General features: G+C 42.9%; 1 protein-coding gene across 2 annotated transcripts in view; it reads left to right on the top strand.

Annotated features, from left to right (window-relative positions):
* Positions 1-16,670, top strand: part of KSR2 (kinase suppressor of ras 2) — a 561,531-nt gene that overhangs the window by 140,973 nt on the left and 403,888 nt on the right. For both annotated transcript variants that reach the window (XM_075835299.1, XM_075835310.1), the window contains exon 3: positions 9,217-9,367. In XM_075835299.1, the coding sequence (XP_075691414.1) occupies positions 9,217-9,367 (151 nt within the window). The remainder of the gene's footprint in view (positions 1-9,216; positions 9,368-16,670) is intronic.

The raw sequence follows: 16,670 nt of genomic DNA, 5'->3' as shown, positions 1-16,670 counted from the left end.
TACAGTATAATAACCCATAGCTGCCCCACACTGTATAATGCTCGCACAAATGCCCCCATACATTACAATACCCTGCATAGGTGCCCACATACAGTATAATTCCCCATAGCTGCCCCCGAACAGTAAAATGCCCACACAGATGCCCCCATACAGTATAATGCCTACACATATTCCCCCATACAGTATAATGCCCTCATAGCTGTCCCCATGCAGTATAATGCCCCACTGCTGTCCCATACAGTATAATGCCCCTATAGCTGCCCGCATACAGTATAATGCCCCTTTGATGCCAGCATAAAGTATAATGCCCCATAGCTGTCCCCATACATTATAATGCCCCCATAGCTGCCACCATACAGTATAATGCACCCATACAGTATAATGCCCCCTTAGCTGCCACTATACAGTATAATGTCTCATTAGGCAAATTTTCCCCTGTTAAGCCAGACCTCCAACCCCGCCCAATCCCCACCATACACATCCGGTTCAGCCCAACAGTATCATGCTCCCATAGTGCCTCCCCACAGTATAATGCCCCCATAGAACCCCAACACCGTATAATGGCACTATAGCTGCCCCCACAAAGTATAATACCCCTTAGTGCCTCCCACACAGTATAATCCCAAATAACTGCCCCCGCACAGCATAATACCCACATACAGTATGATGTCCCCATAGATGCACCCATACAGGTTAAAACCAACACAGATGCCGCCATACAGTATAATACCCCATAGCTGTCCCCATACAGCATAATGCCCCATAGCTTCCTCCCTAAATTATAGCCCCATTGGGGCTCCCTCTAGGAGCGAAATCCCCAGCCAAAGCATCGGCGGGGATTCCGCTCCAGGAAGAGCCCTTGTTGTCACGGTCCATATATGGACAGTGACGTCAGGGGCTCCTCCTGTAGAAGAATCCCTGGCCTGAGCGTGGGTAACGCTCTGGCTGGGGATTCTGCTCCAGGAGTAGCCCCAGATGTCACTGTCCATATATGTCTAGTGACGCAAGGGGCTTCTCCAGGAGCGGAATCCCCATCCAGTGTGTCGGCAATGCTCAGGCCAGGGATTCTTCTACAGGAGGAGCCCCTGACGTCACTGTCCATATGGTTAGTTACACCCGGGGCTTCTCCGAAAGTGGAGTCCCCGGCCAGAGCGTCGGCAACGCTCTGGCCAAGAATTCCTCTTCAGGAACACCCCCTGACGTCATATATAAAGACGTCATATATGGACAGTGACGTCAGCGGCTTCATCTAGGAGTGGAATCCCCGGCCAGAGCGTTGGCAACGCTCTGGCCGGGGATTCCGCTCCTGGAGGAGCCACTGACGTCACTGTCCATATATGGACAGTGACGTCATGGACTTTTCCAAGTCAGGAGTCCCCGGCCAGAAAGATTGCGCTGCTCTGTCCTGGGACTCCATAGTTGAATGCTGAAGCAGGGAGCTGACCGTTCCCTGCTTCAGCATTGGATGCAAGTGTATCTACGTTCTGAGAACACAGATACAGTTAAAACTGGGACATACCACTGGCTGCCCTGGACAGTGGGACACTGTCCAGAATCCAGGACTGTCCCGCTGAATCCGGGATAGTTGGGAGGTATGCTATAGTGCCTCCCACACAGTATAATGCCAAATAGCTGCCCCACAGTATAATAACCCCATAGCTGCCCCTATACATTATAATGCCCCCATAGATGCACCCATACAGTACACATCGTAGGCTTAAAGGGATTGTCCAGTCCCTAAACATTGATGGCCTATCCTCAGGATAGGCCATCAATAGCTGATGGGTCAGGGTCCGTCTCCTGGGACCTGCCAATCACCTGTTTTGAAGGGGCCACAGCGCTCGTACGACAGCTGCTTCCCTTCATTTCCCCTACTGGCTCACACAGTGAATCGCCGACACGGATTCACAATGTGAGCAAGGGACCGGAATGAAGGGGAAGCACCAGCTCTCGTACGAGCGCTGCAGCCCCTTCAAAACAGGTCATTGGCGGGGGTCGTGGGAGTCGGACCCCGCCAATCCGCTTCAAGCAGACAGGGATATTAAACTTACCCGCCTCTTCAGCCGCAGCGAATATCCTGACTCTATCTCAAACGCATAGCATTGTGACGTCATGCGCTGCGCACCGTAAACAGGTAGGTAAGTACTGTAGTTACTATAGTAACAGGGGCCCGCGGCTCAAGTTACTATAGTAACTTTTTATTGATGTTGTGCGGCCACTATAGCTAGGCCACTGGTTGGGTGAGAGGTCCCGCTTCACTCCGGTTCTCTGAACGGGCTGTAATTTTAACAGCCGGTACGGGAGAATTGGGGTGAACTGGGCCCCCTTCCAGCCTCGGGCCCTGGGCACTTGCCCAGATTGCCCTTATTATAATCCGCCCCTGGGTACACCACTTATAACCGGGGACCATTCAGAGTAGGAATCATTGACCACAACTCTCTGGATACGGTCCTTGAGCCAATTCTCAATCCAATTACAAACGATACTTTCTAAACCTATAGTCCTTAATTTACCCACTAGACGTCTATGAGGGACAGTGTCAAATGCCTTTGCAAAGTCCAAAAACACTATATCCACAGCGGTCCCTGTGTCTAGGCTACTGCTCACCTCTTCATAAAAACAAATCAGGTTGGTTTGACAATTTATGTCCTTTGTAAAACCGTGCTGGCTGTCACTTGTAATACTATTTTTTTTGTCACATAATCATATATATAGTCCCTCAATAGCCCCTCAAATATGTTCCCCACGATGGATGTTAAGCTTACTGGTCTATAATTACCCGGGGAAGACTGAAAATTGGCACCACATTTGCCCTGCGCCAGTCCCTTGGCACTATACCAGTCACTAGAGAATCTCTAAATATTATGAAGAGGGCGACAGAAATAACTGAACTAAGCTCTTTAAGAACTCTAGGGTGTATATATAAATATATGGAGGAAAAATCTCTTCTCAGAATACTCAGCATAAATTGACATGCTGCCAATTCTAAAGTCGCACCACAACTAAATTTGTGGCTCAAATTATGTGCGGATTTTAGCCGCATTATGGGGATTAGATTTGTTGAAATCTCATCTACATTTCTGCTACTGTAAACTGTTAATCTGTTACGTAAAATCCGTAGCGTGTCTGGCCTGTGGGAACATACTCTTATGAGGGAGAGAATTTGTAATACATTTAGATTTAGTTATTGACATAATTGTGCTTCACATAGATGGCTTATTTTTTTTAAACTCTTTGTATAAAAGTGCATACTAGAAACAGAAATGGGTTAAGTAGCAGCTAAACCAGAAACTCTTATTCTGACAAATGTTTCCAGATATGTGGGCGTCAGGCATGGAAATGTCCGAAAGTCCAAGAATTTTCTATTAATGCTGAAGTTTGTCATAAGAATAAGTGTGTGTAGGCAGATGAAGTGCGCGTGGGTCACACGTGTGTGGGCAGCTTCCTAGCTACTGAACAGAGTAAAATCTTAACATGTTTTTTTATTTAGAGGCAAATGCTGTTATGTTGTTGAGGAAATTTAATATTTGTAGAGAAGGTCTGCTCTTTCTGACTGTATTATACACTCATATATTTTGTTTAAACAGTTTGTTTGAAAACTTTCGTTTAAGGCTCTGTCCACACTTCGTTTGTGAACTACTCTTTAGCGAATGGCGTATGTTTTAATTTGGCATACGTCGGGTCGGTATGCTTTGGCACAGCTTCTATTTTGCTGTATGGAATAGCATGGAAGACTATGCTATTATTTATGCAGATGCATACAGTAAAAAAACTTTACCAGCTGGTATCTTTTTTACTGTGGGGTTACATGGGCGACGTATCCCACTGTATGTAGTGGTATTTGTCACAGGCTACTGCAGGACGTTTATGTTGGGAAATCCTTGCAAGCTATACCTCCAACAGAAGGCTCAATCGAAGTGTGAACAGAGCCTAATTTACTGTACAGTTACAGATTTAGGGCACGTTCACACGTGGCGGAATTGCTGTGGAATTCCGCTGTGGACAGTCCGCACTGGAAATCCGCAGCAGACAGTCTGTCCATTGGTTTCCACACCTTTTTAGTTATCTTCGTGCAGACGTTGCGGACAACTCCGCTGCGGACCATAGGTTGCGTTGCAGAATTTGGTGTCCGCAGCATACACCGGCTGTTGCGGATTTGATGCGTACTTGTGTCTGAATTTCTCCATTGACTTCAATGGAGTTATCAAAATTATGCAATGAAATCCGCAGATGTTATGTGTGTTGCGTTGTGGATTGCTTTCTCGAACAGGATATTTCATCATTCTGGCTGGACCTAAGTGTTTCGAGGTCTATAGCCAGACTGAGATGGAATGTTTTAAAAGACAGCAGGATGTACTCTTCACCTGAATCCGCAACGACTAATCCGCAGCATTTTACTTCACATTTTAGGCAAAGGCGCAACAGAATCTGCAACGCAGATTATGTGCGGCATTGATGCGGACAGTGTCTGCAGAAATACGCCACGTCTGAACATGCCCTTATTGTGAGGCAGAAAAATGACCAGCTTGTTTGTAGGTGGTAGTTTTCACATGGTGACCCAATCATTGCAGCCTTAGGCCGTCTTTAGGTTGAATGGTGCCCTGTGTACTATTAAACCAATTAAAATATGATGAAATAATACAATAAAGACTGAGTGGACATGTGCAGGATTCATATCTGCTGTCCGGATGCAAAGCTTTACAATCCTAACAAGCTGAGAATAAGAAGAAGCACATTTAGTGTGAAGGCTTTTTATTGTGAGCAATGAGGTTATGTTCACACGCACTGTTTTCAGACGTAATTCGGGCGTTTTACGCCTCGAATTACGACTGAAAAAATGCCCCTAAGGGTATGTTCACACGCAGTGAGCAAAAACGTCTGAAAATACGGAGCTGTTTTTAGGCGAAAACAGCTCCTGATTTTCAGACGTTTTTTTAAGAACTCGCGTTTTTCGTGGCGTTTTTTACAGCCGTTTTTGGAGCTGTTTTTCAATGGAGTCAATGAAAAACTCCTCCAAAAACATCCCAAGAAGTGTCCTGCACTGCTTTTGACGAGCCGTCATTTTACGCGCCGTATTTTGACAGCGACGCGTAAAATAAAGGCTCGTGGGAACAGAACATCGTAATTCCCATTGAAAGCAATGGGCAGATGTTTGAAGGCGTGTTAGGGGCGTTTTTTCAGGCGTAATTCGAGGCGTAAAACGCCCGAATTACGTCTGAAAACACTGCGTGTGAACATACCCTAATAATTATGTTATCTTCTACAGTTGAGATGGTGACTGGACTGATATAGACATTGGTATATGCCCAAGAGAGCCACAGTGACAAGTGAAGTGCATACACAAATAGGTTAGATGGGGCACACAGACTGGACCAAGACACATTAAGGGTATGTTCACACGCAAAACGGTTGTAAATTACAGAGCTGTTTTCAAGGGAAAACAGCCTCTGATTTTCACCCATTTTTTAAACATCAAACGTTTTTGATGCGTTTTTTTGCGGCCGTTTTTGGAGCTGTTCTATTGACAGAACGATAAACGGCTCTAAAAACGGCTCAAGAAGTGACATGCGCTTCTTTTTATGGGGCGTTTTTTTACGCACCATTTTTTCAAACGGCCGCGTAAAAATAAATAAATTGTCAAACGAAACACCGTTTTTCCCATTGAAATCAATGGGCAGGTGTTTGGAGTCGTTCAGCTTCCGTTTTTTTCAGCCGTTTTTGGTGGCGTTTATGGCCCGAAAAACGACTGAAAATAAGCCGTGTGAACATACCCTAAGAACCATGTTCAGTAGCGCCAAATTTAATGCTGTCTTTTAAGAGATGGCACACCATATCTCTTCATAAGTTTTGAAAGCCTGAAATCCACCACAGCTGTACGTTGCTTTATGAAGTTTTAAAAAGTATCATTGTTTTTAAATGTCATTAAAACAAAAGGAAAACATGATAACAAGAATAATAGTGCAGTTTTCGGAAATCAATAAATTCAGCGACACTTACAGAATTTGGTTTTCTGGTTTCTGTATTGCCTTACTCTCCCATGATCATTTATCTACACTATGTTATTGAAAAAGATTCATTGCCAAGAACCTGGTACTTAACACACGGACGCAATGTTTACATGTCCCTCTGGAGCAGTTAATTATGCATTTGTTAATTATTCACTAGCATGCTATCCTGCTATGAGCCCTATGGGACAGTACATTGTCTTATAACCCCAAGCACATGTAGTCTTTTTTTTTTTTCTTTTTGATATTAGCTCTGTGTATAATAATTTGGCGTAATTTTCACATTTTCCTCCTTGTCGAAATTCTGAAATGTTTTCCTTTTTATAATAGTATATCCTTAGTGTTTCTTTTTTGGTACACTGAATATATCACATGATTATTGTCAATCAATCAGGCCCCAAGCACACGACCGTGGAATTCATCCATAATTACGGACCCATTCATTTCTATTGCCCACAGAAACCACCCCGTATATTTACTGGAAGGTGTCGTGCCATAGAAAGGCTCCGCAAAAGATAGGACATGTCCTATATTTTCCTTTTTACGGACTGTGCTCCCATACTTTATAATGGGAGCACAGCCCGCAAATGTGGGTAACCGAGTTTACGGCTACGGCCGTGTGCAGATGGCCTCACAGTGTGGTCCTGGGCAGCTTTTTAAAAATAGAATATACCCCTTCCCAGAATGCAAAACACCAAAACAAGCACTGTACATACGCTAAGCCTGCAGGGAATTTGTGCTCCTAAGGCCTTATTCACACGGACGTGTCCGTTTTGCGTGCGCAAAAAACGCTGCGTTTTACTCGCGCAAAAGTTCAGTGTGTCATCAGCATATAGTGCACGGCTGCTTGATTTTTCACGCAGCCGGCATCATGATGACACTCTGGTTTTATGTTTACAAACAGAAAAGCACGTGGTGCTTTTCTGTTTTCATTCATAGTTTTTACTACTGTAGCGCGCATTACGCGCGGCACCCGGAAGTGCTTCGGTGTGCCGAGCACGATTTGCACGCACCCATTGACTTCAATGGGTGCGTGCAGCGCGAAACACGGCCAAATATAGGACATGCCGTGAGCTTCACGCAGCGCACATACGCTTTATGAAATTCACTGACAGTCTGAACGGCCCCATTCATTAACATAGGTCCGTGCGACGCGCGTGAAAATCACACGCGTAGCACGTACGTATTATACGTTCGTGTGAATAAGGCCTAATTCTGCAGGATTGTGAATTAAGTAGTAGATGAGAAAGGGCTATAACAGAAGTTGTAAATCAGGACGCAAGAAAAGGAAGGCAAAGGATTTGTAAAATTACTGAACATTTCATGTAGATTACATGTATATGTTTAATATTAAATAGCATTCAAAATGGCGCTGAAGTTGGAACCACAAAGAGTTGTCCTTTTATATATCATCTCATATTCCCTTTAGAAGGAAGGGTCTATCATGGCTGTAGGATACTTGGTTATTTATGAGCCTGTGGGCATTTTTACTCATAATGTAGTCCTAGATATGGTGCCATATTTCACACCATATTGGGGTCCGCATTGTTTTCTGTGTCATGCTGTATCATGCAAAACATTGGAAAACTCAGTCTGATTTTAGCCATCCTTCAGAGCATTTCTGTTTAATTTTTATGCGGATTCCATAAATCAATAGTGTATGCAAAGATAATAAACTTTATAATATATCTTGTTAAAAAGAAAAATGCTTGACTAAGGGATTAGTGATACCACGCTAAATTAAAAAGACACAACACTAAGTGAACTGGGTTAAACGACCACAGCAGCCCTTTAATACAAATACATTTATTACAGATATATATTTTTATTAAAGTGCATAAAAAAAACACACATCATGCAAAGAAGAGATGCAGTCATTATGAGGGAGCCCACCATACTTTAGTCAGCCCTCTTACCCTCAGTTGTTAACCACGCCTGGAGGGCACCCGAACACTATGGGTCTGACACATTGAACCCCACTGTCCTCTGAGCTCAAATCCACTATTATAGGCATCTCTGTACATTTTTCCTCATTGCGAACCGTTACATGACCACATCTCTCATGCCCTATACTGCTGTGACAATAACTTACTAACTGTAGACTAAATAAAGGGGCGGCAGGACAATTTTCCTACCGGCAGCTCTAGTGGGAACAGTCGAGGAAGGGCCAAACTTCACATCCCCTAAAAAAGCTTTTCCTGGATGAACTCCTCCTCCCTTTAAAAGGTAAGCCTACCCACCAAATTATTATCCCTTACGTTGCTCTGTCCATGTCATGTTTTACACTCTAGGCGACCTATTACACTCACTCTTTTTCCACCTATACTTGGATATTGCGCTGTCTATAACTGTTTCGAAACTCTGCACTCACAGAAAAACAATGTCAACTATAACGCATGAAAGTGGATGGTTTTCCCCTAGAAGGACTAAAAAAAAAGTCTTCTAGGGGAAAACTAGGTTGGATATTCCACCATATTTCTATATGGTTATGTGCATTAGACCTTACTATATTTTGTAGACAAGGAGTAGCACTCGTTTTATTTACTAAGTAGCAGCGACGTTTACATTTTTAATGCACTTCACAGTCAAAGGGAAGTATTTTTACAAGGCATATGCTGACTATCTGAGGGCAGCATAAAGTAGTGACTGAGATCCTGATTTCAGCACTCTGCCTTCGCTGATAGTCCTAATAATTCTGTGCGTGCACTCCATCGTCCTCGATATTCATTAGCTGTGGCTTTTGCGGCCCATCCAGCCACCACTGATTGTCAGATTTCTCCCTATGTACAGTATGGGGAGAAAGTTGTCTATCAGCGGCGGGTGGGTGGGGGAAGCCGCAGCTCATGAATACCCTCGGCTCGCATTGCAGTAGCTAAACTGTAATTTTATGAAAACTGCTGAATATTGCAAAGTAAGCGATACAGAGCTGGAATCAGGGTCCCTGTCACTACATTAGGCTGCCCTTAGATAGGGCAGTATAAGCCTGGTGATAGATTTCCTTTAATAGTCATCAGGATTTTTTTTTCAGATTAGACGGTAAATACAGCTAAGGCTATTCTACCACATGCTTTATTTATATAATAGGCCACTTCTACACTACTGCTGGTGGACGCACCAACACAACAATAAAGCAAATTGTGTAGTGCAAATATTATTGCTGTTTATAGGGTCCATGGCAATAAAATAATACAATGATTAACTGTTGTTGCAGGAAATTGACCCTGGGCAGTTGACTTTGGAGGAGCTGTTGGAAATGAGTGATGAGCAGGTCTGTGAAACATTGGGAAAGTTTGGTGCCAGCAGTGAAGAATGTGACCGATTAAATGCCTCCCTCTCCTGTCTGCGGAGTGTGCACAAGTCAGGTGAGAACACTTATGATATCAATTCTAAATACGTACTTTCTTGATCCGTGTTTCAAGGGTGCGTGAGTAGGCTTCCACACCAACGTATAAAAAATGGGAACTCAGCACTCCAAGGTATTATGCAATGAGTGATAATCCAAAAATAGGTTTAACGTTTCGGTCTATATATTCGACCTTCTTCAGACACTACAAAATTAATATACACAGAAATCAAAAAAAGTAAGATCAAATCCACAAATATATACAGATTTACATTTAATATTAATGTCCCCTATGCTTAGGTGGAGATAAATCGACATTCACATACTGGAATACAAAAGTTTATCTATAGCTAGATCTGTTTTACAGTGTATGGCTCATTTTGAAGAATACATAGTACAAAATGCATTTATGGGAGAGGAAGACACGGAGAGAGTAACTGTGATATGACATTGGTACAGAGCACACATAGAAATGGTTACTAGTAATAAAGCAATGAGATTTAAGAAAAAAATCGAACTGTGTATCCTACAATATGGTGTCAGTATTTACTGAAATGAATTAGAATGATACTACTAAACAAAAAACACAAAAAGAGTAGATAACTCTAAATTGGTCCACACAATGTACTCCAACTGGCATAGTATTAACAGTGTGTCAATAATAAAGTCAAGGAGTATAGAGAGTAAAATATAATAAGAAAATATATTATCCTATTAATTAACCCATGGTGCCGTCCAAAGTACGATAATTTTACAAAACAAAACAAAAAGATCAATGGACAAAACCAGCACACTCTAGGTAGAACAGTTAGGCTCAAAGTAATTACAAAGTATATTTATTAATTAAAAGTATATGACAATTTTCATTAGCTGAATAAATAATTCCAAAATACAAGGGTCTATGACATACAATAAATACAGTACGAATATAATATTTGAGATAATGTATGCACATGGATCCAAAAAGTCCTTATCTATTTTTAGACATAAATAAAGGACCCCATGAGTAGAGATGTAAAACTGGTTACTAAATCAGCCGGATAATCGTTCATAAGTGATGGTAAAAGGAACTCGTAGGTATACGCCAGGATGAAAAGGCAAAAAGCTCCCTTGAAAGGTTGATAACGTAAAGTTCCCTTCATATGTTATGGGAGAAAGGTAATTAGCTCCCCAAACAAAACCAGCATGATTCAATTCAAGCCACGTGGCTGGGTATACATCCACGCATACCTCAAAGTTTGGAATGCAAAAAAGGTCCCAATTACGTCCTTCAAGACGGGATCCAGTAAGCAAGGCAAGATCCTTCGCAATCCACCGCACGATCCAACATAAACCTCATGGCTTGATCTGGATCTGTATGCCTTTGCACATCAGCACTTTCAGGCATGGTGCAGGGTCGAGTTACTATGTCCTATCATGGAGTCCGCTCCAGAGCAGGTACACGGCGTGTGACGTCAAACACGCACGTGTCAAAAGAAGATTCAATTGGCTAACGCGTTTCATCCCTTCTGCGACTTCCTCAGAGCCGTCATAGCCCTCCAGGTATGCACAACTAACGGAAAACATTTAAAAAAGTACACATATGTGGTATCACCGCGACCCGAACTATAAAAATATCATGCTATTTTCCCCGCACGGTGAACACCATAACTAAATAAAATAAAATAAAAAACATTCCAGAATCGCTGCTTTTTGGTCACTACCCCTCCCTAAACAGAATAAAAAAAGTGATCTAAAAGTTGCATGTATACCATTAAAAACTACAGTCCGTCCCGCAAAAAAAAATTATAATTTAAAACAAAAGTGATTTTATTGTGCAGACGCTGCAAAACATAAAAAAACTATATACGTATGGTATCGCCGTAATCGTATCGCAGAATTAAGTAAAATTGCAATTGTGAACGCCATAAAAAAAAAAAAGAATAAAAAACATCAGAATTGCAGGTTTTTGGTTATCTTGCTTGCCAAAAAATGAAATAAAAAGTGATTAAAAAAATCGCATGTACCCCAAAATGGTATTGTCCCGCAACAAATAAGCCTTCACACAGCTCTGGTGGAGAAAAATTAAAAAAGTTCTGACACTCAGAATATGGCGATGCAACATCTGCAGTGTTCCAAAAGCAGATAAGATTGGGCACCACCTATCAGTGCGATACTGGCGACACATCTATGAATTATTATTTATTTAACGCATGATTATACCCTCTTATTATGCCCTGATGTACCCCGCACAGATTACATATGTCCCCACATTATAAACTGAAATACCAGCAAAACCCCAAACAGAACTACCACTAAGCAAAATCTATGCTCCAAAAGCCAAATGGTGCTCCCTCCCTTCTGAGCCCTGCAGCGTGCCCAAACAGCAGTTTACATCCAAATATATGGCACCATACCCTGGAGAACCGCTTAACAGTTTGAGGTATTTGTCTTCAGTTGCATGAACTGGGCACAACATATTGTGCACTAAAATAGCATATCAGTGGAAAATTGCAATTTTCACTTTGCACCATCCACTGAGCATTAATTTCTAATAAAAAAACAAAAACCTATGGGGTCAAAATGCTCACTACACTCCTTAAAAAATGCCTTGAGGGGTGCAGTTTCCAAAATGGGGGTCACTACTTGGCGGTTTGTTTTACTATTTGACCCCAGAGCCCTGCCATTGTGGGCCAATGCTGAGAAAATCACCAAAATAGGCCTCACATGCGCATTTGCAATAAATTCCAATAAATTCAGCAAAAAAAAATGTGGTGTCAAAATGCTCACTATACCGCTCTTTCACTCCTAAGCCTTGTCATGTGTCCAGGCAAATGATAAATGCCTTGGGGGCGTAGTTTACAAAATGGAGTCACTTCTCAGGGTTTTCCACTCTACTCTGATACCTAAGGGAGCTCTGCAAATTGGACATGGCGTCTGTACAACAGTCCAGCAAAATCTGCGTTCTAAAAGCCAAATGGCGCTCCTTCCATTTTAATCTTTGCCATGTGCCCAAACAGCAGTTTAGGGCCACACATGAGGTATTGCCGTACTCGGGAGAAATTGGGTAACAAATTGTGTCTTTTTTTTCTCCTATTACCCCTTGTGAAAAAAAAAATTGGAAGCAAAACTACATATTTTTGTAAAAAGTACAATTTTTCATTTTCACTGCCTAATTCTAAGAAAATCTATGGGATCAAAATGCTCACTACACCCCTAGATGAATACCCCTAGGGGTATAGTTTCCAAAATGGAGTCACTTCTCAGAGCTTTCTACTGTACTGGTACCTCAGGGGCTCTGCAAAAGCGACATGGCGCCCAAACACCAATCAAGTAAAATCTGCATGCCAAGTAGCACTCCTGCCATTCTGAGCCCTGCCGTGTGTCCAAACAGCAGTTTATGACCACATATGGGGTATTACCGTACTCAGGAGAAATTGCTTTACAAGTGTTGGTGTGCTTTTTCTCCTTTATTCCTTGTGAAAATTCAAAAAATTAAAAAAAAATTGTGGTGAAAATGTACATTTGCATATTCATTGCCTAATTCCAGTAAATTCAGCAAAAAAACAGTGGTGTCAAAATGCTCACAATACCGCTAGATAAATTCCTTAAGAGGTGTAGTTTCCCAAATGGGGTCACTTTTGCGCTGTTTTGTCTCTTCAGGGGCTTTGCAAATGTAACATGGCGCCACAAACCATTCCAGCAAAATTTGAGCTCTAAAAGTCAAATGGTGTGCCTTCCCTTCTGAGCCCTAGTCCTGTCTCTAAACAGCAGTTTATTACCACATATTGCTGTGCTCAGAAGAGTTTGCTTTATAAATGTTGGGGTGCTTTTCCTCCTTTTATCTTTTGTGAAAATTAAAAAATCTGAGCTAAAACGACATTTCATTCGAAAAAATGAAAATTTTCAATTTCACAGCTTAATTCCAATAAATTCAGCAAAAAACGTGTGGGGTCAAAATGCTAACTATACCCCAAGATAAGTTTCTTGAGGGGTGTAGTTTCCAAAATGGTGTCACTTTTTGGTGGTTTCCACTGTTTTGGTCCCTTCAGGGCGTTGCAAACACGACATGGCACTGAAAACCATTCCAGCAAAATCTGCGCTCCAAAATATAAATGGCGCTCCTTCCCTTCTGAGCCCTACCGTGGGTCCATACAGCAGTTTATTACGACATATGGGGTATTTCCGTAATCGGGAGAAATTGCTTTACATATGTAGGGGTGCTTTTTCTCCTTAATTTTTTCAGAAAAAAAGATTTTTTTTTTACTAATTCCAATAAGGTCAGTAAAAAACTTGTTGAGCCAAAATGCTAACTATACCCCTAGATACATTTCTTGAGGGGTGTAATTTCCAAAATGGGGTCACTTTTGGGGGGTTTCCACTGTTTTGGCACCACAAGACCTTTTCAAACCTGACATGGTGCCTAAAATATATTCTAAAAAATAGGAGGCCCCAAAAATCCACTAGATGCACCTTTGCTTCTGAGGCCTGTGCTTCAGTCCATTAGGACACTAGGGCTACATGTGGGATATTTCTATCTGGGCAATAAATATTGAGTTGTATTTCTCTGGTAAAACCTTCTGTATTACAGAAAAAAATGTATTAAAAATGAATTTGGCAAAAAAAACACATTGTAAATTTCACCTTTACTTTGTTTTAATTCCTGTGAAAAGCTTAAAGAGGCTCTGTCACCAGATTCTCAAATCCCTATCTCCTATTGCATGTGATCGGCGCTGCAATGTAGATAACAGTAAAGTTTTTGTTTTTTTTTAAAAACGTTCATTTTTGGCCAAGTTATGAGATATTTTATATATATGCAAATGAGGTTTGAAATAGACAACTGGGCGTTTTTTTTTTCGTTATGTCCAACTGGGCGTGTATTGTGTTTTTAACTGGGCGTGTTTACGTGTATGACACTGACCAATCAGTGACCAGTCAGCATCACACACTCCTCTACATTCATTTACACAGCAGCGATGTGCAGCCACATAAACAGAGATTAACGTTAATCAAGTGTCCTGATAATGAATACACATGATCATCCAGCCTGGACATCATGTGTATTCAGAATCCTGACACTTCTGAATCTTTTCTGTGAGATTTCCAGCAAGTGAAACAAAATCTCGTTTACCTCCGTAATCTCGCGAGATTTCGTTTCCCTTGCTAGAAATCTCAAAGATGAGAATCCTAAATGGGGACCCCCTCTATTACCTCAGAATGCCCTTATAGGGTTTATGAAAATGGGTTTTCTAAACTGTACAACCCTTTATAAAACATTAGTTAGGGAATGAAGGATGGAAAGTGAGCAAGATAGAAAAAGGAGCTGGGTCTGCAGTGGTATTTTGAGCATTAGAAGCCATGTGTTTTTGTTTTTTTTTGCTTTGAGCTCTTCTTTAGACATAGATTTAATACATAACATTCTGCCTTCTTGAAGCTACGATTAGAGGGAGCTAACTGCATACTGTTATTATTGAGTTCAGTGTATAACAGTATGCAGTTTGCTACTACACTCCCTCTATTAGCGGCTGCACAATGTAGAATACAATGGAGCAGATTTATCAAAACTGATGCAAAAGAAAGTGGAGTAGTTGTCCATAACAACCAGTCAGGTTGCTGTTTTCATTTTGCAAAAGACCTCTGGAAAATGTAAGATGGGATCTGATTGGTTGCCATAGGCAACTACTCCACTTTTGTCTTGCGCTACTTTAGATAAAATCTCTGCCTTCTGTAAACACTTCGGTCAGTCCATGGTCTAGTTTAAACGCTGCCGCTGGTCAGTCCACAATCAGGTGTAAACGCTGCCACTGGTCATTCCTTAGTCTAGTGTAAACGATGCAGTCAGTCCACAGTCTAGTGTAAATACTGCCGCCTTTCAGCGCACAGTCTAGTGTAATTGCTGCCGCCGATCAGTCCACAGTTTAGTGTAAACCAGGGGCGTAACTAGGAAAGACTTGGCCCCATAGCAAACTTTTGACTGGGGCCCCCCTCCCCTGGGTGTCACATAACCCCCCCTTGTAGATAGTGCCTTTTTTACTGCTCCCCATGTAGATAATGCCATACAGCCCCCCCTGTAGATAACGCCATACTGCCCCCCTGTAGGTAACGCCATACAGCCCCCTGTAGATATCGCCATACAGCCCCCTCTGTAGATAACGCCATACAGCCCCCCCTGTAGATAACGCCATACTGCCCCCCATGTAGGTAACGCCATACAGTCCCCTCTGTACATAACATCATACAGCCCCCCCTGTAGATAACGCCATACAGTCCCCTCTGTAGATAACATCATACAGCCCCCCTGTAGATAACGCCATACAGCCCCCCTGTAGATAACGCCATACAGCCCCCCCTGTAGATAACGCCATACAGTCCCCTCTGTAGATGACGCCATACAACCCCCCTGTAGATAACGCCATACAGACCCCTTTGTAAATAGCGCCATACGGACCCCCCTGTAGATGACGCCATACAGCCCCCTCTGTAGATAACGCCATACAGCCCACCCTGTAGGTAACGTCATACAGCCCCCCTGTAGGTAACGCCATACAGCCCCCCCATAGGTAACACTATACAGCCCCCCCTGTAGGTAACGCCATACAGCCCCCCTGTAGGTAACGCCATACAGCCCCCCTGTAGGTAACGCCATACAGCCCCCCTGTAGGTAACGCTATACAGCCCCCCTGTAGGTAATACCATTCAGCCCCAACCCCCCAAAAAAATCAGACCTATAGTTTGTCCTACAAAAGACATGTATCCTCTATCCACAGGATAGGTACATGTGTGATCGCTGGCAATGATAAGGAGAACGGGGGACCGAAAGTCCCCCAATGTTCTCCATGACTAGCCTCTGACTTCCGGAGTCTGCGCTGCTCAATAAAAATGAAAGGAGCGCTTGTCACGCATGCGCACATGCGCGACCGGTGCTCCGTTCATGTCTACGGAGCTGCCGACACAGACCCCGGAAATCCGAGGTTTCTCATGGAGAACATTGGGGGATTTTCGGTCCCCCGTTCTCCTTATCGCTGCCAGTGATCACACATGTATCTCCTATCCTGTGGATAGGGGATACATGTCTTATGTAGGAACAACCCCTTTAATGGCAGAGCGGGGAGATACCTCCCTGCTCTGCCGTAGTGTTCAGTGGCGTCGCACTGTAGCAGCCATAGAGGCAGCTAGCGGAGCCTCCGGCCATGGTGGGGGCCCGTGCTAGCGGGCGACACGGGCCCCCTCATGCCCCGGGCCCCGTAGCAGCCGCTACGGCTGCTACAGCGGTAGTTACGCCACTGGTGTAAACACTGCAATCAGTCCAGAGTCTAGTGTAAACACTGCCCCCGACCCATCCA

This window comes from Rhinoderma darwinii, chromosome 1 (assembly GCF_050947455.1).
Source record: "Rhinoderma darwinii isolate aRhiDar2 chromosome 1, aRhiDar2.hap1, whole genome shotgun sequence".
NCBI lineage: Eukaryota > Metazoa > Chordata > Amphibia > Anura > Rhinodermatidae > Rhinoderma > Rhinoderma darwinii.
Note: the sequence above shows the minus strand (reverse complement) of the source record. Positions and strands in the feature narration are given on the sequence as shown.